This window comes from Lactuca virosa, chromosome 6 (assembly GCF_052849685.1).
Source record: "Lactuca virosa cultivar CGN04683 chromosome 6, Lactuca_virosa_CGN04683_v6, whole genome shotgun sequence".
Lineage (NCBI taxonomy): Eukaryota > Viridiplantae > Streptophyta > Magnoliopsida > Asterales > Asteraceae > Lactuca > Lactuca virosa.
Window position 1 is genome coordinate 345,163 of NC_136431.1, and position 25,107 is coordinate 370,269.

A 25,107-nucleotide genomic window follows, 5' to 3' on the forward strand; every position below is an offset into this window, starting at 1 on the left:
TCTCTGTGAAGTTTCCGCCCTCTTGATGCAGTCATCAAACTCACCACAGTGGAAAGGTTTAACTCGCTTCGACTTCTCTAGGTTGTACCAATCCCTATTCATGAACCGTGTGTGCAGACCGATGTTAGATCGATCTGTGATAGTTTTCATTGATGATATCTTGTTCTATTCCAAGACTCGGGAGCAGCATGAGGAGCACTTGCGGGAGGTGTTGGATACCCTAAGGAGGGAGAGCTTGTATGCCAAGTTCTCCAAGTGTGAGTTCTGGTTGCGCGAGGTGCAGTTTCTTGGGCACCTTGTCAACCAGAACGGGATTTCGGTCGACCCGGCCAAAGTGGAGGCCGTGATGAGGTGGGAGGTCCCGAGGTCTCCATCTGAGATTCGGAGCTTCCTGGGACTGGCAGGTTATTATCGGAGATTCATTCAAGACTTCTCCAAGATAGTCGTGCCCTTGACCCGGTTGACAAGGAAAGTTGTGGTCTTTCGCTGAGGGCCTGAGCAGCAGGCCGCATTCGAGATATTGAGATAGAGGTTGTGCGAGGCGCCAATCTTAGCCCTGCCAGAGGGTGTGGAGGATTTTGTTGTGTATTGTGATGCGTCCATCTCGGGTTTGGGCGCGGTACTGATGCAGAGGGGGCATGTTATCGCCTACGCTTCGAGACAGCTGAATCCTCATGAGGCGAACTATCCGACACATGATTTAGAGTTGGGGGCAGTTGTTTTCGCCCTCAAGATTTGGCGTCATTACCTTTATGGGGTCTGTTGTACCATTTACACGGACCATAAGAGTTTGATGTATCTCATGGATCAGCCGAATCTGAATATGAGACAGCGTCGATGGCTAGATGTGGTGAAGGATTACGATTGTGAGATCCTCTACCACCCGGGGAAGGCCAATTTCGTGGTCGATACGCTTAGCTGCAAGTCAGCGCCGATCAGAGACATCTGCATGAGGATGACCGTGGTGACTCCGCTGTTGGAGCAGAATCGAGAGGCCCAGCAGGAGGCTATGAAGGAGGAACATCGTAAGAGTGAACGTATTGTGGGCCAGGTTTCCTCCTTCGATTATAACAGTCGTGGATTGTTGACTCTACAACGTAGGGTGTGGGTCCCATATTATGGAGGTGTGCGCCAAGTATTAATGGAGGAGGCGCACAAATCCAGGTTTTCTAATCATCCGGGGGCGACGAAGATGTACAGGGATCTTCGTCTTGATTATTGGTGGCCCTGCATGAAGCGGGATGTAGCTTGGTTTGTTGAGAGATGCCTGACGTGCAGGAAGGTCAAGGCCGAGCACCAGAGGCCTCACGACAAGACCCACCCGTTGGATATCCCATTGTGGAAATGGGAGGATATCACTATGGATTTCGTCACAAAGCTTCCCAGGACCGCACGGGGAGTGGATTCGATTTGGGTCATTGTGGATCGATTGACCAAGAGCGCCCATTTCATTCCGATTCAGGAGAGCATTTCAGCCAAAAAGTTGGCCGACATCTATATCAGAGAGGTAGTGGCTCGGCACAGAGTTCCAGTCTCGGTGATTTCTGAAAAGGATGTGCGGTTCACTTCCAAGTTCTGGAAGAAGTTTAATGACAAGCTGGGTGCTCGTCTGCACTTTAACATCGCTTTTCACCCGCAGACGGATGGTTAGAGTGAGCGGACCATCCAGACTCTGGAGGATATGCTGCGGGCGTGTGTTTTAGACTTCGGAGGTAGTTGGGATACTTACCTTCCCTTGGCTGAGTTTTCCTGTAATAACAGCTATCATGCGAGTATTGACCGTCCTCCCTTCGAGATGTTGTACGGGAGGAAGTGCAGGACCCCGATATGTTGGGGTGAGGTTGGTCAGAGGGTCATGGGGAGTACCCAAGTGGTACTTAAGACTATGGAGCGGATCCAACAGGTCCGGATCAGGCTTCAGACTGCTCAGATTCGGCAGAAAAGTTATGCCGACAGGTGTCATTCGGACCTGGAATTCTAGGTCGGGGATATGGTGCTCTTGAAGGTGTCGCCTTGGAAAGGCGTCATTCGGTTCAGGAAGCGGGGCAAGTTGGGCCCCAGGTACATTGGACCTTTCAGGGTCGTCGCCCGGGTGGGCAAGGTGGCGTATAGGTTGGACCTGCCAGCCGAACTCAGTCAGATTCATAGCACTTTCCACGTCTCCCAGTTACGGAAGTGTCTGGTGGACGATTCGGTAGTGGTTCCTTTGGAGGATATTCAGGTGGATGACAGCCTGAACTACATTGAGCGGCCTGTGGCGATCCTCGACAGGAAGTCGAAGGATCTAAGGAACAAGAGGGTGGAGCTAGTGAAGGTGCAATGGCAGCACCGCAAGGGCTCGGAATGGACCTGGGAGCCGGAGGACGAGATGAGGGAGCACTACTCCGAGATTTTTCCGGATTCGGCAGCAGACTTCGAGGACGAAGTCTAAAATGAGTGGGGGAGATTTGTAACACCTGGTTCCTGGTACGTATTTAAATTCAAGTATTTTGGTGTTCTACTCAGGGACTCGGCGAGTTGGAGGCCCAACTCGTCGAGTAGACTCGACATTATGCAGGGGTTTTAGTGATCTACTCGACGAGTCGGGGGCCGACTCGACGAGTAGGAGCTGTCTGGACAAAACCATAATATTTCGGTTTGCACCCTATTTAAACAACTTATAACGCCCCAACACAGCCTCCATTGTTCCTCCCAACCCAGAGAAAGCCCTAACTCGAAACCCTAGCCATTATTATGTGTTCTTGAGCTTGTTGGTACCTTTTTGTGTGTTTTTGAAGTTGGAAAGGGGGAAGGAAGCTTGGGAGTTCAAGTAGAAGCAAGAAGATCCAGAGGTTTTTCTCCATTCTCAGCTCATTCAAGGTAAAAAGTTGGAACCTTGACCATCTATCTCTTAGATCTTGATTTGGGGCTATTTCCTACCCTTTTTATGAGTTTAGAGAAGCTATAATCGGATTTTGTGTGTGTGCTTGGAGTTGCACTTCAGGTCTGGAACTATTGGGGGTCCTTATGGCATAAAGGTGCCAACTTTGTTGCCACAAGCACCCCATGCATCTTATAGACTTCTTTTTATGGCCTTTTGAGTCAAAAACCCCATGCATGGACATCAAGTTCGTAGCTTTACGTATAACATGGACCCTAGGAGGTCAGTGTTGGGTTTTGAGCATTCTAACACTCCTATGGTTTACATGCAACCCTATAAACCTTGGATCTATGTTTTCTCTAAAATACATGCAAATAAGAATTTCAAAGGTTTACATCCTAACTAGCATGGCATGGGGAACTTGAATCATAAAATTACGAGTAGAATGACATACCTTTTAGTGGTGGTTGATTGCTTGGAGTTTGAGAGCCTAGAACCAATAGTGTGGATGCCTCAAATGGAAATCACAAATCACCACAAACTTTGGAAAACTCTTGAGAGAATAATGCACACTCTTGAAATCGGCCACCACTCTTGTTCACACACAACTAGTGCCAAATCAAGTGCCAAAGACTCCTTTATATAGTGTGGAGGATTAGGGTTACATCCATGTAAACCCTAATACCCATGACTCTTCCTTTCCAAGGATCCATGGGTTAAAAGCTCCATGGACCATCCATGGACTTCCATGCAAGCCTAGCCCATACTAAATAATCATTAGCCCACACTATATAAATACAAGAGCCCATATTTAATTAGTCACCTTTTGATCACTAAATTAATTCTCAATTAGTTTAAGATCAATACTAATTAAATAATATGATTTCATATTAATATATTATACCTTATAATATATATATAAATCATAAACATACTATTCTCAAAAGATTATCCATACAAATTGTTCGGGTGAAGTGCAACCCACATGGACCATGTCGGGTCGGGTCAAGTGCATCTCAAATATTGTTATGGACTTAGACACCTTATCCAACAGTCTCCCACTTGGATAAGTCTAATAACTATATTTGCAGATATGACTTTAGGAACCAACCGGCAATCGTAGCTCTCAAAACTATGTTGAACTATGAAGCACCATTTTAGATAAGTGATCATATAATCCTCTGTTCTCAAGATATCAGCCGGACAAATACATGGAACAACGTCGTACTTATTGTCCAGCAGTTTGTTTCCCGATTTCCGATTTGTTTGACATAGAACTAAATTGAACACATCAATTAGGTTCTGACCGGGCCCGGTACATAGGTTAAAACAAAATCATCGAGGGGCCCAGATATCGCTTCTAATCCTCCAAGGACTAAAAGGAACAGATAAACTTCGACTCATATGCTTGTTCTACTACATGTTGAATTGTACACAAAGGCACGTTTTATAACATCAAGTTACTGATGCGTTTTCGTGCAATCAATGTACAACCAACTCATAGGTAACAACCCATATCTCTAGGTTTGAAGACTTATATGATATTACCGTCTCACGATCACTCGAGATAAATTCCATGAAGTGATGCAAGTGAGCGTGGGTTTATTCCAATACTCAGAACTTATGAGCACTCATGAATGTTGTAGCAACCATTTCTATGGCTAAACACCTTTAGTCATCTACAAGCCCAATTCATGATAGTCTTAATTCATACCTACTTCCGACGTATGACCGACTGTGGAAGTTTGAATAAACTTAGTCATTCGGAAAGAATAACCTAGTTATTCTGGAAGTCAAAACATGCAAAGTGAAACACAAGAATAATCGATTTATCACCATATTGGTTACACATTATTCTATTTCGATTTATCAACTTAATACTTGAATTAAAACAATAGTTGTCCCATGCTCCAAGCATGTGCACTATGTTTTCTAAACAATAGTCATGCCATACTCCAAGTATGAAAACTATGTTTGTCTATGATCCTTTGTGAAGTAGATCAATTGAACATGATTCCAATGATGCTCATTTCACAATCCCAAATCCTTACCGTAAATGTAAGAATATCATATTCTTGTCATTTACTGTAATCTGTTAGATTTTAAACTCATATGCATTGATCCTCTTGCAATGACTATGCACAAAAGTCACAAAGACCTGGCAACAGACATGACAAAGTATTCCGGTGGAGATCAATTCCATGGAAACGAAGTCTCACATTCAAAGTACATTCCTTTGAATATCCTTCTTGCATAAAAGTTTCTAACTTTCTTATAGATTCTTAAAATCCAACTCCCAATATGGAAAAAATTTCCATATTCCCATTTTGACTATCACTTCTGAACAAGAGCTACCTCTTTTCAGAATATGTCAATATGGCCCTTTCCAAAATTTAACACCATACTTCCAACTGTCCATGAGAAACCAATCTAGGTAAACCTCAGATTGTTCTCGACAATTGCTTAATCATTTCAGTCATATCCGATTCTATTCCTTTTTCCCTTTTAATGCTCTAGGCATTTTTGAAAAATTTAGAACGGATAAATATTAAAGCACATGTGATCGATCCTATACCCGAAGCATATGGGACACGATTCATGATGTCTCACATAAAGACATGATACTAGATCAGTCTTTTGCTACAATATTTTTTTTATTTGCCATGTTTTTAAAAATCGACTATGAAGAGGGATGTCGTAATCATAATCGAATTTTGAGAACGCAATATATATAGAATTCCCTTATGTTGAATCATTCCAACATAAAATTCATATATATATATATATATATATATATATATATATATATATATATATATGAATTTTATGTTGGAATGATTCAACATAAGGGAATTCTATATTATATATATATATATATATATATATATATATATATATATATATATATATATATATATATATATATATATATATGAATCCTTGACTAAAGATGATTGAAATCTCAATCTAAACTTTTAGGATTGAAATGAAGTATAATCTCCTCTCCCTTAATTATAGCACAACAACCTTTCCCAAGCGAAACTTTTGTTTTCTATAATTAACAATACTTATCATAATTGATTATGCTCCCACTAGCATAATAATTATTTAGCATAACAATTATGCTCCCACTAGCTTTGACATATACTCAGAAATCAGCTGGACTTCTAGAAATCAATATTTTATTGACTTTCTTACCAAAGTTCAGATTCCTGACACGAGATGCTTTGATAAAACCTTATCTAAGCTTCTCATACTCACACACATTTCCTTAGATAGCTCACATGTGTGTCTAAACAATTATTAAGAGGGATGTCGTAATCATAATGTTTAGACCTATTTGCCATTTCTCACAAGTCCATGTTAGTGTGCCGGTTAACCACACACGCTCCACTAACGACTTTGAGAATGAAAATATCACAATCGCTATCTACTTAAAATTTTCTTAGTGAAAGCGTTTCCTCACCCTCATCGGAAAGAAACCTTATGACACTTAGATTTTATGGTGTATGTGTTTCTATCCATGTGAATTTGTCAAACCCATAATCACAAGACAAGGTTAGTGACAAACTCAAACTCATATGAATTGAACTTGTTCAATCTTGATTTCTTGCCTCTTGGTAGCACAAGGACCCACCATTGCTTCCAAGTTGTTATGCACACAATTGAGAACTCACATACATAGTCAACTTTACCGGAATAGGCACAGAAACAAGAATTATGTCAACACGACAGGTTACAAACCTCAAGTCGTGTGATAGCGATAAACTATAGGTTTTATCCTTGATTAGCTCTTGAAACTTTCAAGACCTTTAAGACTCCCACTGTCCTCTTGACATATAAGTTTCTCTTTGTCAAGAACCATTCCTTGACAACAAAAAAAATATTCAAGAGTCAGTGCGGATTCTGATCAAGATAAACACTTCACACAATTGGCCTTAGTTGGTCTTTGTTTTATCCAAAACATCACAACTTACCAATTTCAAATGTACAAGAGTAGAAAACACTTTACTGTTATATTTGACAAGTGTTATAAACCTTCTTTAAGATGTGTCACTCAAGTTACAATCTTGGAGTATGACTCTAAGACTTGTTTTGGAACGAAGTATGACTCATCTTCTCAATTTTAACCACTTTAATAATTCATGACTCCTCTTCTTAGCCATAAGAATGCACTAATATGTCCCTAGAAGATGAATTGTGATATGGTCTCACAATCATTAAGATGATCATAAAACATGATACTAATATTTAGGGTTTGAGTGCTATATAAACATCCTTATGAGCTGATAACTCTCCCTTGCCTCAGCCTCTACAGTTTTAAGCCGTTTTCCCCAAACCCTAATCATTTCCTTGAGTGTGTGAGCTAAAAGAGTATGTTTTGAGTAGTTGGAGAAGAAGTTGTTGCATCAAGAAGTTGGAGAGGAGGACAACCTTGTAGATCTGAAGTTCCTTTGTGCTCTAGAAGCTCCAGAAGGTAAAAAGATCCAAACTTTATGCTTGTATGATGTAGATATTGCCATGCTAGCTTTATGGAACCATTTCTTGTCCCAAAAGTCCCAAGTTGGTGCATGATATGATTTGGACGAGATAAGCTGTCCTTTCAGACCCTTGAAGAGGTCCTAAGTGATAAAAATGATGTCCCAATAGCTAAATGTGTCTCATGCATGGAGTAGGAAGGTCTTAATGGATTAAGACCATGTGTTAAGAACTTTCTGGACGTCCAAAGTGTTAAAGTTCGAGACTTAATGATTCTTAGGCATATTTGGTCAATGGATCTGAAGTTTGGGCTTAAGTGCTTAAGCCATTAAGCACTTATTAGAGTTTTGACAAAACCTCGCGGACGCCCAGCGTACTGAGTCAACCACCCCGATGGTGGTCAACGCAAAATGGAAGTACGCCCAGCGTACCAGAGGAGTACGCCCCGCGTACGCTCTCTGATGGACTTTTGACAAATTAGGCTTCGGGATTGGGCCGTTTGTGGACTAATTGGACTTGGGCCTTGCTGGGCTCTCTGAATAGTTGAGGATTGGGCCAGTTTTGATAAGGGATCCTATAATAAGGACCAATTAGGAAGTTGGGCCCAATTGGGAAAATTGGGCCATTAATGGGCTTTGGATATATGGACTTTTAAGAGCATATATTGGGCATTTGGGGCCTTGTCCCAATAGAGAGAAAAGACAAAATGGATTATGTGGACCCTTAGTCAAGATTGATATCCCATGTATTGACTCAGTATTTATTACTTTGGATAGTTCGGGATTTTCGGTGAAACAGTGATCGGGGACTTCCACTTCATTTAAGCAATACTCGCGAGGTGAGTTATCCTCACTATACTAAGGGGTCAAAGGCACCAAGGCCGACCCATTGGATTTGATATCCCAGTAGTTGATGACGTGTTGAGTATGAGATAGTTATACATGCTAGTTTGCTATGCCAGTTTGGTAGATCTGTAGAACTACTTGTGTTACTGTTTGATTATCTGTATGTGCAATTAGTTGTATATGTAGACATGTTGTGTGGGTAGGGTTGAGGTTGCACCGTTTCGTGCGGTGACCAACAAACCCTGGAGTATGCCATATATGAGCTAAGGGTCGGGAAGGCATACCAGACTCATACTGAGGACTCATTAGCATACTAAATACGAGTTGAGGACCGGGTGGTATGCCAGACTCGTACTGAGGGATTGAGGGTATTGGAGCATTCAAGTTGCGAGTTGAGGGCCAGGGGAGCATGCCAGACTCGCACTGAGGGCTGATTAGTTATATTTCAGTCTTAGGACTGAAGGGGGCAAGCCAGTCATAAGATGTGGGCTCAAAAGCAAACCAGACTTATGCTGTGGGCTCGGAGGCAAGCCAGATGTGAGCTGTGGGCCCGGAAGGCAAGCCAGACTCACACTGTGGGCGCAAGGGGTAATCCAGTCTGTAGAGCTGTTGTAACGCCCGCGTTTCTGGGCTAGGCATTAATATTGATGTAATAGTCTAGGTTAACCTTTGTAACCCATTTTGAAATAATAGAAGTGTATTATTTGAGTATTGTGTGTTTTGTGCTTAATTGTGTGTCTTAATTTAATTAAGAATAAAAATAAGCGTCAAAATGAAATGTTAGATAAACCCAATATCTATGAAGGATGTGGTAGTGGTCGTGACGAGGTTTCCGAATATATAAAGAATGTCGAAATCCGAGTTATAACGAAGAAGTTATGATCTGTCGAAGTTTCGCAACAGAACCGACACGACGCTGAATGACGTAAAATACGAATTTAAGATAGAGCGATATCTAGCCTTTGTAATCTAAACGAAAGTCGTAGATTTCGTTAAACCGAGAGCGTGCATAAAAAGAACGTCTAAATCTGACTTCGTATGAGGAAGTTATGATTTTTCGAAGTTTCGACTTAGCGGTATGCAGCCCGAATACTCGAAATAGAGATCGAGTGATATTTAGCCAAAACTTTCTAAATGAGAATTGAAGATCTCATCGATAGTAGTCCAACGGTAAAAAGACAGACGAAAACGGACTTCAGATGAAGGAGTTATGAATTTATAACGGAGTTTTCCTGTCTCGGCCTACTAAAAATAATATAATAATAATATAATAAAAATAAAGTCAAAATTAGCCGACGGAGTCTAAACGAGATTTGTAGAGCATAATCTCACCTACACGTTGATATAAAGAACGTCGAAGACGGAGCTCGTATGCGAAAGTTATGAATTTCTGAAGTTCGGGGTGCGAACCCCGATACTGTGTCAGAGTTCACGACGTGAATACAGTGTTCACGACGTGAACTCAGTGATTTGACCTTTCAGAGCCTGTCAGACGCAACCTGTGATGACGCATGCAGTGACGACTCAGTTCACGACGTGAGAACTTAAAATTCACGACGTGAGAGCTGAAAAATGACCCTATAAATAGAAATCGAGGGTCAGCCGATTTAGGTTGCTCTATATCTTCTCTCTCACTCCCGATACTCTCTCTAAGCCCTATTTTAACCCCCCGAAGCCCCGGTATCATCCCGAGACCCGAAGCGAGTCCCGCAGCCCAAAGATCCCGAGAAGAAAAGAGTTTCCGAGCCGAAGCTCTGCTTACGAGAAGCCCGGTGTGTGAAGACCTTCTAGTTTCACCAAAGAGCTTCTACTTTTAGAGCCGTAGTGATGTCCGATCATCTTCTGATCAAGTGAGTGCATAGTCTCTTTCATAAACACGATTTAATACAAGTATTGTTGAATGTATTAAGTATACGTTCTATGTGAGTGTATATTACCTTTCTTCTACAACATAGATATGAAGTATCTACTTTAGAATACGTGTTATGTGTGTATAAATATACGTGTATATATATGTTATCTGTTTATTTGGGATGAGTATTGAATGAGTATCTTATCAGTTTTTAAGTTGCATATGAATGCATATGTATGTTGTTATCTACAAAAATGTTGGGTAGAACTTGGGTAGATAGTTGATGTGTGATAAACTGATGAGAGGCCTCGATGTGATTGTGATCTAGTCATTCAGCAGAATATGGATGACGACCACGGACTCTTTCTAGACTGTCTTGTGGAATGCTGGCAGGCTCATAACCTGTAGGTGTTGGTGAACTTGGGTGTTCATTTGCTGTATTCTATCCCCCTCATGGTTGCCTTAGGACATTCATTGCTGAGGAAACCCCTTTGCAGTATTGTCCGTCCCGATGAAAATCCTAAATTAGGTCCCTTGTGATAGTTGTTGTTTTAGGGACGTAAAGTGAGGATAACGGGAATGGGTAATCGGGTTATTGTTGGTTGGTGAAATTAAATATAATTATTTATTGTGGGTTGAAAACCCTATATGCTCACCAGGCTCCCAAGCCTGACCCACTCAGTTTCTTTGTATTACAGGTAGTGGCGCGAGAGCATAAGTTGGAGAACTTGTGAAGATGTTTTTGTTTATAGACCAGTAGTTATATATAACTGTGTAAGGTCTATGTTTTATTGTTTATGCTTTTGTGTCTGTATCGGAACATGACATCCCGAGTTTTGATATATAATGAAAATACATTTCTTTAAGAAATGCTTTGATAAACCTTATTTTCTCATGTAATGTTTTTGGGGACAAATTCCGCAACTCTTTTAAATCAATGGATTTACTCTGAAATTATTTTAAAAGCATAAATGAAACCGGTCTTTTCTGGCCGTGATTTTGGGGATGTCACAGTTGGTATCAGAGCATTAGTTTAAGCGAACTAGGAATTTATAGGAATTCTAAACTTAAACTTAGAATGCTAAGTGAAGATTGTGAGATGTGTGTCTGTTATATTTAGACACGAGCACTAGTTTATTTTAGAAGAGATGCCTAAAATTCCATTATGTGCTAAATGTTATATGTTGCCATATATGATATTATTTGTTCAGATCTACGGTTTGTTGCCAACCGGATCTGGAGACCTTATGTGTTTAGGTTTCTAAGCGTGCGACTACGGAATTAGAACTAGCATGTAAACGTTTCAGAGTGATAAGGATGATTTGATTTCTATCGTGATTGAGGATCTAAATTCGCCTTATTCGGTGTATAGATCAAGAATGGAAAGAACAAGAAGCGGAGTTGGAAACGTGAACGAAAACAGGAATCAACCACCTGTAATCGAGCAAATACCTGTTGTAGCAGCAGCACCTGAGCCAATGACAATGGCTGGTGTACAATTGATGATTCAGACGATGTTGGATCGTCAGATGGAAGAAACTAGACGTCTGCTTCAACAGAATCGTGAACAACATTCAATACAAGTTGAAGAGCCCGAAGTGAACGGAGGTTCGTCGGATGAAGGAAACTTCAGTGGGGTTGTTGGTCAAGCCAACCCACCGTTAGTTAGACAAAACCACCAGGAGGGAAGAATTGATGGACTTGGATGCAAGTACAAAGATTTCTTGACTTGCAAACCATCGACCTTCACTGGAAAGGAAGATCCGATTGGAGTCATGGATTGGATCTCGGAAATGGAGCTAGCCTTCATGACATGTGGCTGCAGAGGCAAGTTGCAGACCACTTTCGCAGTACGTCAGTTTAGAAGTAGCGCAGTTCGTTGGTGGAACACTCTGGGGAAGACCCTAAGCCCTAACGAACCATTGCAACTGACTTGGGCAGAGTTATTAGTGCAATTTAAGCGCAAGTTCTGCTCGTTCCAAAATCTACTGGAGTTGGAGAACAAGTTTCTGACCTTGACAAAAGGTAGCATGTCAGTCGATGATTACACCAAGGCCTTCACTGATAAAATGGAGTTTGCTTTGCGCATCGTCCCAGATGAGCTGAAAAAAGTGGACCGGTACGCGAAGGGGCTCCCATGGGAGTACGCGGTGCCAGTACGTCAGACACCTACTCTAGAGGCAGTTATTTGGGCTGCCAAGTCTGTTGAGGACATGATCAAGGGAAGAACCGCCAGCAAAGTTGAAGTTGGTGATAAGAGAAAGTTTGAAGGAACTTCAGTTCTAGCAAAAAGAACAAATCTTCGAAGCCTAATTTGAAGAAGTTTGGAGGCGAATCGAAATGGTGTGAAAAGTGCAAGAAAAAGCACTATGGGAAATGTAGCGAGGATGTGACCTGCTACAAGTGTGGAAAGACGGGGCACTATGCCAATGAGTGTCCGTCCAACAAGAGAGTGTGCTTTGGGTGTAATGAAGATGGGCACATTTTGAAAGACTGTCCGAGAAAGAAGGAGGCACCAAAACCCAATATTCCCCCAAATCCTAAAGCAAGAGCTTTCCAGATGACACTGGAAGCTGTTAAAGAAGAAGTTGATGTCGCTTCAGGTACCTTTCTCGTAAACAATTTGCCAGCCCAAATTTTATTTGATTCTGGAGCCAACTACTCCTTTATATCGCATGAATTTGGTAGAAAACTAGCTTTGCCTGTTGATAGACTAGATAATGCTTTATTAGTCGAAGTTGCTAGTGGCAAGTTTATACCTGTTATCCATCGTATGAAAAACATCTTAATCGACCTGAACGGGAATAAGTTCCACGAGGAATTATTGCCTATCGAACTCAACGGTTTCGACATCGTGTTGGGAATGGATTGTCTTAGCGCCAATGATGCCGAAATACTGTGCAAGAAGAAGATTGTAAAAGTAAACCCGCCTGGGAAAGAGTCATTTATGGTGTATGGGGACAAACGCAGAGTAAATTCTGGAATCATTTCGCTAATGAAAGCCAGAAAGTGTTTGGCCAAAGGATGTACATCATATTTGGCATTCGTGATCGATGCTAAGAAGGAGAAAAAGGGGATGCAGAGCATTCCTGTCGTGTGTGATTATCCGGAAGTATTTCCCGAAGATCTTCCCGGATTACCGCCTGATAGACAAGTGGAGTTTAGAATAGACTTGTTACCAGGGACGACACCAATAGCAAAGGTACCTTACCGATTAGCACCGACGGAGATGAAGGAGCTGATGATGCAACTTCAGGAGTTATTGGACAAAGGTTTCATTAGACCTAGTTCATCACCCTGGGGAGCTCCAGTGTTATTCGTGAAGAAGAAAGATGGAAGTATGAGAATGTGCATCGATTACAGAGAGCTGAACAAGGCAACAATAAAGAATAGATATACGTTGCCGAGGATTGATGACCTGTTCGATCAGCTTCAAGGTTCAAGCTATTTTTCGAAGATCGATCTAAGGTCAGGATATCATCAACTGAAGGTGAAAGAGCAGGATATAAAGAAGACTGCATTCAGAACGCGATATGGGCATTACGAGTTTTTGGTTATGTCGTTTGGACTAACCAATGCTCCAGCAGCATTCATGGATTTAATGAACAGGGTTTGTAATCCGTTCCTTGATAAATCTGTAATAGTGTTCATAAATGACATTCTGATTTACTCGAAGAGCCACGAGGAGCATGGCAGACACTTGCGAGAAGTTTTGGAAGTCCTGAAGAAGGAGAAACTGTATGCAAATTTCTCCAAATGTGATTTTTGGATTCGAGAAGTCCAATTCTTGGGTCACGTGGTCAACCAAGAAGGGATAATGGTTGACCCAGCAAAGATTGAAGCTGTGATGAAGTGGGAACAACCGAAAAGTCCCACGGAGATCCGAAGCTTTTTGGGATTAGCTGGATATTACCGAAGGTTTATCCAAGGATTTTCTTCGATCGCTACTCCTTTAACAACTTTGAACCACAAGGGAGCTACTTATGCTTGGAGTGATAAGCACAAAGAAGCATTTGAGAAGCTAAAGAAGAAGCTATGTGAGGCACCGATTCTTTCTTTACCCGATGGAGTTGAAGACTTCGCTGTCTATAGCGATGCGTCTGGGGTTGGGTTGGGTTGTGTTTTGACCCAAAGAGAAAAGGTGATAGCATATGCGTCTCGACAGCTGAAAGAGCATGAAAAGAACTACCCCACTCATGATTTGGAGTTGGCAGCGGTAGTTTTCGCTCTGAAAATGTGGAGGCATTACCTCTATGGCACGAAGTGCAAACTTTTCACTGATCATAAGAGTCTCCAATATCTCTTTAGTCAGAAGGAATTGAATATGAGGCAGCGACGCTGGCTAGAATTACTTAAGGACTACGACTGTGAGATACTTTACCACCCCGGTAAAGCAAATGTTGTCGCTGATGCTCTCAGTCGGAAAGTCAATCTTGAGAGAAAAAGGCCAAGAGCGTTGAGAATAGAAGTTGTCTCGACAATTGTGGAGAGTATAAAGAAAGCTCAAGAGGAAGCTTCTGAAAAGAATGACCGGAAGGAGGAACGTTTGGGCAAAACGTTAGTGTTTGGTACAAACGGTCAAGGACTGAAGGTGTTCCAAGATCGTATTTGGGTACCTAAGTTAGGAGGAATAAGAGATCTTCTGATGGAAGAAGCTCACAAAACCATGTACTCGATTTATCCTGGTAGCACTAAAATGTATAGGGACCTAAAACCCTACTACTGGTGGCCGACGATGAAGCTTGATATTGCAAAGTATGTGGCCGAGTGTGTGACATGTGCAAGAGTGAAGGCACAACATCAGAAACCATACGGGAGTTTAGAACCTTTATCTGTGCCTATGAGTAAGTGGGAAGACATTGCAATGGATTTTGTCACTATACTGCCCAGAACAAAGAACGGTCACGACATGATTTGGGTGGTCGTTGATCGCTTCACTAAGAGTGCGCATTTCATAGCAGCCAATGAGAAATGGTCTATGGATAAGCTTGCGAATTCTTACATGAAGTAAATTGTAAGGCTTCACGGCGTTCCGTTAACGATTGTGTCAGATCGTGACAGCCGTTTCACCTCGCGATTTTGGAAAAGTCTACAAGATGAAATGGGTACCAAGTTGTGTTTGAGTACAGCTTACCATCCACAGACTGATGGTCAGAGCGAAAGAATAATACAAACACTTGAAGATATGCTGAGAGCATGTACCCTGGAATTCCTAGGTAATTGGGATGAACATTTACCTTTGGTACAATTTTCCTACAATAATAGTTTTCACTCGAGCATAAAGATGGCACCTTATCAAGCTTTGTACGGACAGAAATGTCGTACGCCGTCTTGTTGGCTTGAGGCTGGGGAAAAGCAGTTTATGGGACCGTAGATAGTCCATCAGACTGCTGAAAAGTTGAAAATAATTAGGGAGAGAATGTTAGCAGCTCAGGATCGTCAAAAGAGCTATGCTGACAAGAAAAGACGACCGATGACTTTTGAGGTTGAAGATTCGGTTTTACTTAAAGTCTCGCCGTGGAAGGGACTTATAAGATTTGGTAAAAGGGGAAAACTGAGTCCAAGGTTTATTGGACCGTTTAAAGTTCTTCAGAGGATTGGGAACCAAGCTTACAAGCTGGAATTACCCGAAGAACTGAATGGAATTCATAACACTTTCCATGTGTGTTATTTGAGGAAGTTCACGGGAGAAGTTCCCAATATGATTCCACTTTCGGAGTTGAGAATTGATGAGAACAAGAGGTTAATTGAAGAACCAGAGGCAATCGTTGACCGAAAGACTAAGAAGTTACGACGCAAGATGGTCGAATTAGTGCTTGAACGATGGAAACATACGAATGGGCCAAATCTCACCTGGGAGACGGAGAGTGACATGATGAGTCGCTATCCGCATTTGTTTGTTGATATGTGATTCCTGGGACGGAATCATCCTAAGGTGGAGAGAATTGTAACGTCCGCGTTTCTGGGCTAGGCATTAATATTGATGTAATAGTCTAGGTTAACCTTTGTAACCCATTTTGAAATAATAGAAGTGTATTATTTGAGTATTGTGTGTTTTGTGCTTAATTGTGTGTCTTAATTTAATTAAGAATAAAAATAAGCGTCAAAATGAAATGTTAGATAAACCCAATATCTATGAAGGATGTGGTAGTGGTCGTGACGAGGTTTCCGAATATATAAAGAATGCCGAAATCCGAGTTATAACGAAGAAGTTATGATCTGTCGAAGTTTCGCGACAGAACCGACACGACGCTGAATGACGTAAAATACAAATTTAAGATAGAGCGATATCTAGCCTTTGTAATCTAAACGAAAGTCGTAGAGTTCGTTAAACCGAGAGCGTGCATAAAAAGAACGTCTAAATCTGACTTCGTATGAGGAAGTTATGATTTTTCGAAGTTTCGACTTAGCGGTATGCAGCCCGAATACTCGAAATAGAGATCGAGTGATATTTAGCCAAAACTTTCTAAATGAGAATTGAAGATCTCATCGATAGTAGTCCAACGGTAAAAAGACAGACGAAAACGGACTTCAGATGAAGGAGTTATGAATTTATAACGGAGTTTTCCTGTCCCGGCCTACTAAAAATAATATAATAATAATATAATAAAAATAAATTCAAAATTAGCCGACGGAGTCTAAACGAGATTTGTAGAGCATAATCTCACCTACGCGTCGATATAAAGAACGTCAAAAACGGAGCTCGTATGCGAAAGTTATGAATTTCTGAAGTTCGGGGTGCGAACCCCGATACTGTGTCAGAGTTCACGACGTGAATACAGTGTTCACGACGTGAACTCAGTGATTTGACCTTTCAGAGCCTGTCAGACGCAACCTGTGATGACGCATGCAGTGACGACTAAGTTCACGACGTGAGAACTTAAAATTCACGACGTGAGAGCTGAAAAATGACCCTATAAATAGAAATCGAGGGTCGGCCGATTTAGGTTGCTCTATATCTTCTCTCTCACTCCCGATACTCTCTCTAAGCCCTATTTTAACCCCCCGAAGCCCCGGTATCATCCCGAGACCCGAAGCGAGTCCCGCAGCCCAAAGATCCCGAGAAGAAAAGAGTTTCCGAGCCGAAGCTCTGCTTACGAGAAGCCCGGTGTGTGAAGACCTTCTAGTTTCACCAAAGAGCTTCTACTTTTAGAGCCGTAGTGATGTCCGATCATCTTCTGATCAAGTGAGTGCATAGTCTCTTTCATAAACACGATTTAATACAAGTATTGTTGAATGTATTAAGTATACGTTCTATGTGAGTGTATATTACCTTTCTTCTACAACATAGATATGAAGTATCTACTTTAGAATACGTGTTATGTGTGTATAAATATACGTGTATATATATGTTATCTGTTTATTTGGGATGAGTATTGAATGAGTATCTTATCAGTTTTTAAGTTGCATATGAATGCATATGTATGTTGTTATCTACAAAAATGTTGGGTAGAACTTGGGTAGATAGTTGATGTGTGATAAACTGATGAGAGGCCTCGATGTGATTGTGATCTAGTCATTCAGCAGAATATGGATGACGACCACGGACTCTTTCTAGACTGTCTTGTGGAATGCTGGCAGGCTCATAACCTGTAGGTGTTGGTGAACTTGGGTGTTCATTTGCTGTATTCTATCCCCCTCATGGTTGCCTTAGGACATTCATTGCTGAGGAAACCCCTTTGCAGTATTGTCCGTCCCGATGAAAATCCTAAATTAGGTCCCTTGTGATAGTTGTTGTTTTAGGGACGTAAAGTGAGGATAACGGGAATGGGTAATCGGGTTATTGTTGGTTGGTGAAATTAAATATAATTATTTATTGTGGGTTGAAAACCCTATATGCTCACCAGGCTCCCAAGCCTGACCCACTCAGTTTCTTTGTATTACAGGTAGTGGCGCGAGAGCATAAGTTGGAGAACTTGTGAAGATGTTTTTGTTTATAGACCAGTAGTTATATATAACTGTGTAAGGTCTATGTTTTATTGTTTATGCTTTTGTGTCTGTATCGGAACATGACATCCCGAGTTTTGATATATAATGAAAATACATTTCTTTAAGAAATGCTTTGATAAACCTTATTTTCTCATGTAATGTTTTTGGGGACAAATTCCGCAACTCTTTTAAATCAATGGATTTACTCTGAAATTATTTTAAAAGCATAAATGAAACCGGTCTTTTCTGGCCGTGATTTTGGGGATGTCACAGTTGTGGACCCATTACATGCTGTTATTATGTGTATTATTTGTTATGTATCGGTATATTGGGGGAAACTCACTAAGCTTTGGGCTTACAGTTTCAGTTTTGGTTTCAGGTATCTAAGATGATCGCGGGAAGGCAAATGCGTGATCGTACAGCTCCTCACATTTTATGACTATGTTTATGGGATACTCTGATATAGAACTGTTTTGAAAACAAATTTGTAATAACTGTTGGCTTCTAAATGTTTTACAAAGTTTAAATTTGGCATGATTTTTATGGTTGTTACAGTATCTGTTGCAAAAGTATAGATAGACCTGAAGTTAGTTAGAAGGTAGCTTTTGATTGTTTGGGAATTCATTTCTTGATTTGTAATCATTCAGCTATAACCAAATCTATTATGCCCTAATTAGTGAGTATCAGGTCTAGATTGTAACATGTTATCAAGCTCCACCGTCCGTGGTTATATAAAACCAAGGAAGCTAAATCTGTCTTCGGAAACGTAATAGAAGCAATGAACGATGAGAGGTCAAATAGCCGAGGTAGTTAGGCTATGATGGGTGAAAGCATCAACCGCTATAAGAATTTAGGAACTTAGAGTGACATTTATCACATATATGAATGACATTCACAATGATTCCAATGATCTTCATCTATGCTGTTAGAAACTTAGGATCTGTGTTTAAGTTGTTTTAACAAAAACTGACAATGGCTTTTGCTACCAGACAAAACACTTCAAATGTTGATCAACTTTTGGTGGCTTGATATGCAATGGACAAAAACAGGGAACATAGTTCCTAATTCCTATAAAAGTAAGCAGAAGCTGACAAACTGATTTGGAAGTCTACTCACCATGATCCATGTGGTGTAACTGGAAGAAAAAAAAAACATCTTTTGTCATGAATCTTCCTTTATCAACTTATCCCAAATCCCACATAACAATATCCTTGGACACTCAAGTATACACCACCTCCTAGAATTTAGCTCACATAAAGTAAGAATTATTTACGTCCAGTTGATCAACACATGAGTGCAGACAATGAGTAAGGATTTATTAATCATAAAACAAGTAGTAAAGAACCAAGTCAGTACTCAAGTTTCACTTACCAATCAATGACGATAGCAAGCTTAGCACAAACAAAATTGTGTTTTAACGATTGTAATCATTTATTTAATCAACTAAAGGATAGGTAATAGTATTATTGGTAGAATAAGCATCTAACTTCTCCATAATATAATCATTCTAGACAAAGAGATGTAAGCTCCAAGAAGAACTATTAGATGATTTGATCATATTTGAGTTTTTTTCAACAAATCCAAGTCATTTACAACTGTTCGAAGCAATCACCTTATGTGAGCTGAGCTAAGTAGCTATGTGATATCAGGTGTGTGTTCAAGAGGTTCGAATGTGAGAAACAAAAAAAATTGACATTAACCCAATCATTCTTTTTTACTTCCTCAACAAATGAAAACCGCACCTGTTGTCTTTGTTCTTTCAGCAATCCAGCAAATATACACGAGATACAGACATGGGCGGATTATGTACAGGCCAAGGAGGGGCTTTGGCCCTGGTGATATTTGGGTTAGAAATAGCAAATATATCTTCAAAATTTTTAATTATAGGCTTGTAAAAATTGGGCTGTAGCCCCTCCCGATTTCAGTCCGATTTCCAAACCAAGCGACAAGAAGTCAAAATCCATTCGTATCTTACCCAGTTCCTCCCCCATCGTCGCTAGTCGCTACCTCCTTACCTCGCTCAGTCGCTGCCCGTTGGTCTCGCCATTCACCACCGCAGCAGCTGTCACCGGTCACCGGAAATCAGGTATGTAATGCTCCTGTTCTTTCTTCTTCTGTTCTCCCGTTCTATCAATCTCTCGGATTCATCTCTTCTTGAAATTGGAATAGTAGAATTAGGAATTAGAATTTACAAATCTGAAATCTCAATTCTCATATCCTGAGTTAGTTTCTGTTTTTGACTTAGCTGTCTAGTACTCTAGTTGATGATCTGTTTAGCTCTTCAAGCTGTTGATTAAGGAAACTACAGTAACAGAAAAAAAAAAGACTGATTTGGTTCTGCTTCAGAGAAAATCAAAAACGTGGGGCCCCACGATGGGCTGGATTGTTAAAAAACTTCATATGGCATTGGAGTGTGGGACGCCTGCCAGTCACCACTATCCATCGCAGCTCCGCCAGTCACCACCGTTCATCTGTTGTTGAGCTGTTCTGCACTTCTGTTGTTCTTTCTTGTTCACAATACTGAAGAAAATCAGGTATGCTCCTAGTGATCTCCTGTTCGGCTGTTATGTCTTCTCTCTTTTCCAATTCTGCTGGAAATTAGCAGCCAATCTATTGAGTATTGAAACTTGAGTATTAAATTTGTTCCTCCGTTCGCTATTTTGCTTGTTGTTGGGATTTGGTGTACAACTAATTATAATTTCACACACATTTAAATGGATTTTTGCAGAAAATTGCTAATGTTTGGCTAGAATGAACTGAGTGATGAGTAATATGAATTGTTCCTCCGTTTGTTTGTTGTTGGAATTTGGGAATTAACTAATTAGGATTTCACACACTGTTAAATGTTCTCTTTTGCAGAAATTTGCTAATGTTTTGTCTAAATTGAGCTGATTAGTGATGAGCATTGCTTTTGTTTATCTAATATTTGATTTTTATTGTCCTAAATTTGATTTAAGTTAGAGGGCTGATTTTGAATTAATTTTTCTTCCATTTTGATTTTTATAGATACAATCACGGTAATTTTAGGTATTTTGGTGTTTAATTGTTGAAATTAGGTTTGTTTATTTGTAAAAACGTTAATTTTAGTTTCTAATACTTTCCGCCCCAAATTATAAGTTGAAGGTCCGCCCCTCCAACATGGTTTGAGCAGAAAATATCCGCGGGCGTCTGATTTGAAAATGAAAATATTACAGTAGATCGGCAATTGACGAAATGAATGCATTAAGAAAGCAGGCGTCGAATCTCGGAGAACAGGTACTAAACAAGATTTTCTTGTTCGCAAACTACCATCTTTTTCTATCTGTTAAATTCCCCTCATGCCTTTCTTGTTTCTATTTACTTTTTTTTTCTTTTCCTAATTATCCATTTTTGTGTGTATAACTTCGTGATATGGCATAAAACAGGCCGTTCGCGTAACAGACGCCGTTCGTGCTCTGGCCAACTTTTACGCTGCACAGCTCCTATCATGTTCCAACCAAATCCCAACCTCGTATTCCAATGTCCGAATGATTCATGCCCATATGATCGCTTCTGGGTTCAGGCCGCAGTCTCATATCCTCAACCGTTTGATGGATTTGTATTGCAAATCGTCCAACCTTGTATACGCACGCCAACTGTTCGATGAAATTGCAAAACCAGATATTGTTGCCAGAACAACCTTTATTACTGCATATTCCGCTTCTGGAAATCTAAAGCTGGCAAGAGAAATATTTAACAGCACTCCTTTGAATACTCGAGATACAGTTTGCTACAATGCCATGATAACAGGCTGTGCTCATAATGACGATGGTAACGCTGCTATTGAGCTCTTTCGTGACATGAAAAGAAACAATTTTCAGCCAGATAACTACACCTACACAAGCATGTTATCCGGGTTGTCTCTTATAGCTGAGCACGAATTACATTGTCAGCAGCTACACTCTGAAATTGTGAAGTCGGGAACCGGGTTTGTCACATCGGTTGTAAACTCTCTTATTTCTCTTTACGTCAGGTGTGCTTCTTCACCTTTCGTAACACCTTCTTTATTAATGGATGCTGCACAGAAACTGTTTGATGAAATGCCACATAAAGACGAGTTATCATGGACTACAATAATCACAGGGTATATAAGAAATGACGATTTACACGGTGCAAGCCAAGTCTTTGATGGTATGAACAATGAAAAGCAAGTAGTGGCATGGAATGCAATGATTTCCGGATACATGCATAAAGGGTTTGTTTTGGAATCATTAGAAATGTCAAAAAAGATGAATCTTTTAGGAATCAAGTTTGATGCATTCACTTATACAAGTATCCTTAGTGCTTGTGCAAATGCTAAATTGTTTCTCCATGGAAAACAAATACACGCGTACATGATCAGAACTGTAATAAACCCATCTCACCACTTTCTATGTAGTGTTAACAACGCATTAATTACATTATACTGGAAATGTGGTAAAACAGATGATGCAAGAAAGATTTTCGATAGGATGTCAATAAGAGATCTTATTTCATGGAATAACATTCTATCTGCTTACGTTGATGTAGGCCGAATCGAAGAAGCCCGATTGGTATTTACCAAAATGCCCGAAAAGAACCACGTGACATGGAGTGTGATGATATCAGGATTTGCCCAAAACGGATCAGGAGAAGAGGGTTTGAAGCTTTTCAACCAAATGAAATCAACCGAATGTCAACCATGTGATTATTCATTAGCAGGCGCGATTAAATCATGTGCAGCTATCGCGTCACTAAACCATGGACGCCAGCTCCATGCTCAACTTATCCAATCAGGGTTTGAGTTGAGCCTTTCCGCTTCCAATTCTTTAATCACAATGTACGCACGATGTGGGGTTCTTCAAGATTCACAGTCTGTATTCCTTACAATGCCATGTTTAGATTCAGTTTCTTGGAACGCGATGATTGCAGCTTTCGGGCAGCACGGGCATGGTGCTCGGGCAGTTGAGCTTTTCGAAGAAATGCTAAAAGAGGACATAGTTCCTGACCGAATAACATTCCTTACGATTCTTTCTGCTTGTAGCCACTCGGGTTTAGTTGACCAAGGTCAACGGTATTTCAACTCGATGAAAGATTCATACGCTATAACCCCGGGTGAAGATCATTACGGTCGTTTGATCGATTTGTTATGTAGAGCCGGGAAATTCAACGAAGCGAAAAACGTGATTGAAAAATTACCATTCTACCCCGGTGCACCGGTTTGGGAAGCACTACTTGGTGGGTGTAGAATCCATGGAAATATGGAGTTAGGGGTTGAGGCTGCAGAAAGACTTTTTGAATTAATCCCGGATCATGATGGGACCTACATACTTTTATCAAACATGTACTCCAACTCGGGAAAATGGAACGATGCTGCACGGGTTCGGAATTTGATGAGATCTCGAGGAGTGAAGAAAGAGCCTGCGTGTAGTTGGATTGAAGTTGACAATATGGTCCATGTATTTTTGGTGGATGATACTAAGCACCCTGAGGTTCAGAAGGTGTATGAGTATCTTGAGGAATTGGTTTCTAAAATGAGGAAATTAGGGTATGTTCCGGATACGAAGTTTGTGTTGCATGATATGGAGAATGAGCAAAAGGAATACGCGTTGTCTACTCATAGTGAAAAGCTTGCGGTTGCTTTTGGGCTTTTGAAGCTTCCTTCGGGAGCCATGATTAGGGTTTTCAAGAACTTGAGGATTTGTGGGGATTGTCATAATGCTTTTGAGTTCATGTCGCAAGTTGTGGAGAGAGAAATTGTTGTGAGAGATGGGAAGAGGTTTCATCATTTCAGGAATGGGAAATGTTCTTGTGGCAATTACTGGTGAGAAGAAAGCAATGACACACTGTTGTTGTGATCAACGGTATCATGTGAGATGTAAATAAGGTATACAGACAGGTCTACAAGGAGACCAATCCTTGGGAAAATATATTATTGTTGACAGCCCATGATTATACTTGCGAAATTGGAATTTAGAAAAATCAGAAGTTGACATAATGCAGCTTTTTTTGGATAAGGTATTTTGTTTTTGCCATTTTAATCATTTTTTTTTAAATACAGATTTCAAGAATTTGAGTTTTTTTTTGTGGATTTATCTTCATGATTACAAGTCTTGAACAAGAACAGTGTCTTTGTTTTTTCTTCTAGATTAGAACAGGGTGTTGAAAAGTGAAAATTGGTACTTACTTAAGCATATATATTAATATACATTTAACAAGTATTTTGTGTCGTAAGGAACAAAAATAATTCAAGAAAAATTAAATTATTAATTTAATAAATAAAGGTAGTATAGTAAATTGGTAAATCAAGTTAATAATAGTAATACAATTAAAATACTTATGAATTAGGAAACTAGCAATTATCTTTAACTAGTGAAAAACTCGGACGGTACACTACGGTTCGAACAAAATGTGATTAGGGTCCTTATAAATATCTTTTTGCAATTGAATATGGATCAACTGATTTTAAAAAACAAACGCCTCCCTTTTGATTCGTGGGCTCAAGTAAGTTTTCGATCATATATTTGTTTTTTATTATTATTTTATTTTTTATTTTTTTTAATTTCTTGATTATTAATTTATTATGTTTAATTGAGTGTTTCATTAATTATGTGTTTTTACTAAAACAATTAGCCATCTTCTTGAGAAATTAGGCTCTGTTAACTTAGAGGGATTTGATGATACATCAACAAAAGCTTGTGTTTTGAATAAACATTTACAATATTTGTACCATAAGTGTAAGCATTTCTTATTTTTTCTTACTTTTGTGTGCTTTTTTAACAAAAAAAAAAGCAAATTACAAAAGAAAATATACATTGGAGGGGAATACATTAAGATAAAATGATCAACAGTTCCATCAAGGAGAACAATCTCATCTAAAAAGATTATGTAAATACAAGGGTAAATTGGTAAAAAGCAACAAACCTATCGGTTAAACCCACGGTGGAGCATCTGCAGGTACAACACTTCCAATGTGGGCAAGAAAACTATCAATGCTATCTGCATTTTAAATAAAATCTTACTTTATTTATAATGAAAAACTACAAATAAAAAAATAAGAAACAATAAATAAAACTTATTTTATTCATCAGGCTGCAAAATTGACTCCATTGATTAGATGTATTGAGAATTCCAGAATATGTGACATCAAGTCCTTTGTGATAGCT

The 25,107-nt window shown here is 40.0% G+C and overlaps 1 protein-coding gene across 1 annotated transcript; it reads left to right on the top strand.

Moving 5' to 3' along the window:
- The first annotated feature begins 19,894 nt into the window (after window positions 1-19,894).
- LOC145121114 (Pentatricopeptide repeat (PPR) superfamily protein) lies at window positions 19,895-23,976 on the top strand. The gene is made up of 4 exons (XM_079056898.1): window positions 19,895-20,051; window positions 20,211-20,499; window positions 21,083-21,220; window positions 21,370-23,976. Exons 3-4 carry the CDS (start codon window positions 21,179-21,181, stop codon window positions 23,767-23,769), a joined length of 2,442 nt encoding a protein of 813 aa, XP_078913024.1. The 5' UTR covers window positions 19,895-20,051; window positions 20,211-20,499; window positions 21,083-21,178; the 3' UTR covers window positions 23,770-23,976.
- The last annotated feature ends 1,131 nt before the right edge of the window (window positions 23,977-25,107 follow it).

Coding starts and splice junctions, on each gene's coding strand:
- LOC145121114 (XM_079056898.1), top strand. CDS start 21,179: ATGAATGCATTAAGAAAGCAGGCGTCGAATCTCGGAGAACAG. Junction 21,221..21,369: donor CGTCGAATCTCGGAGAACAG/GTACTAAACAAG, acceptor GGCATAAAACAG/GCCGTTCGCGTAACAGACGC.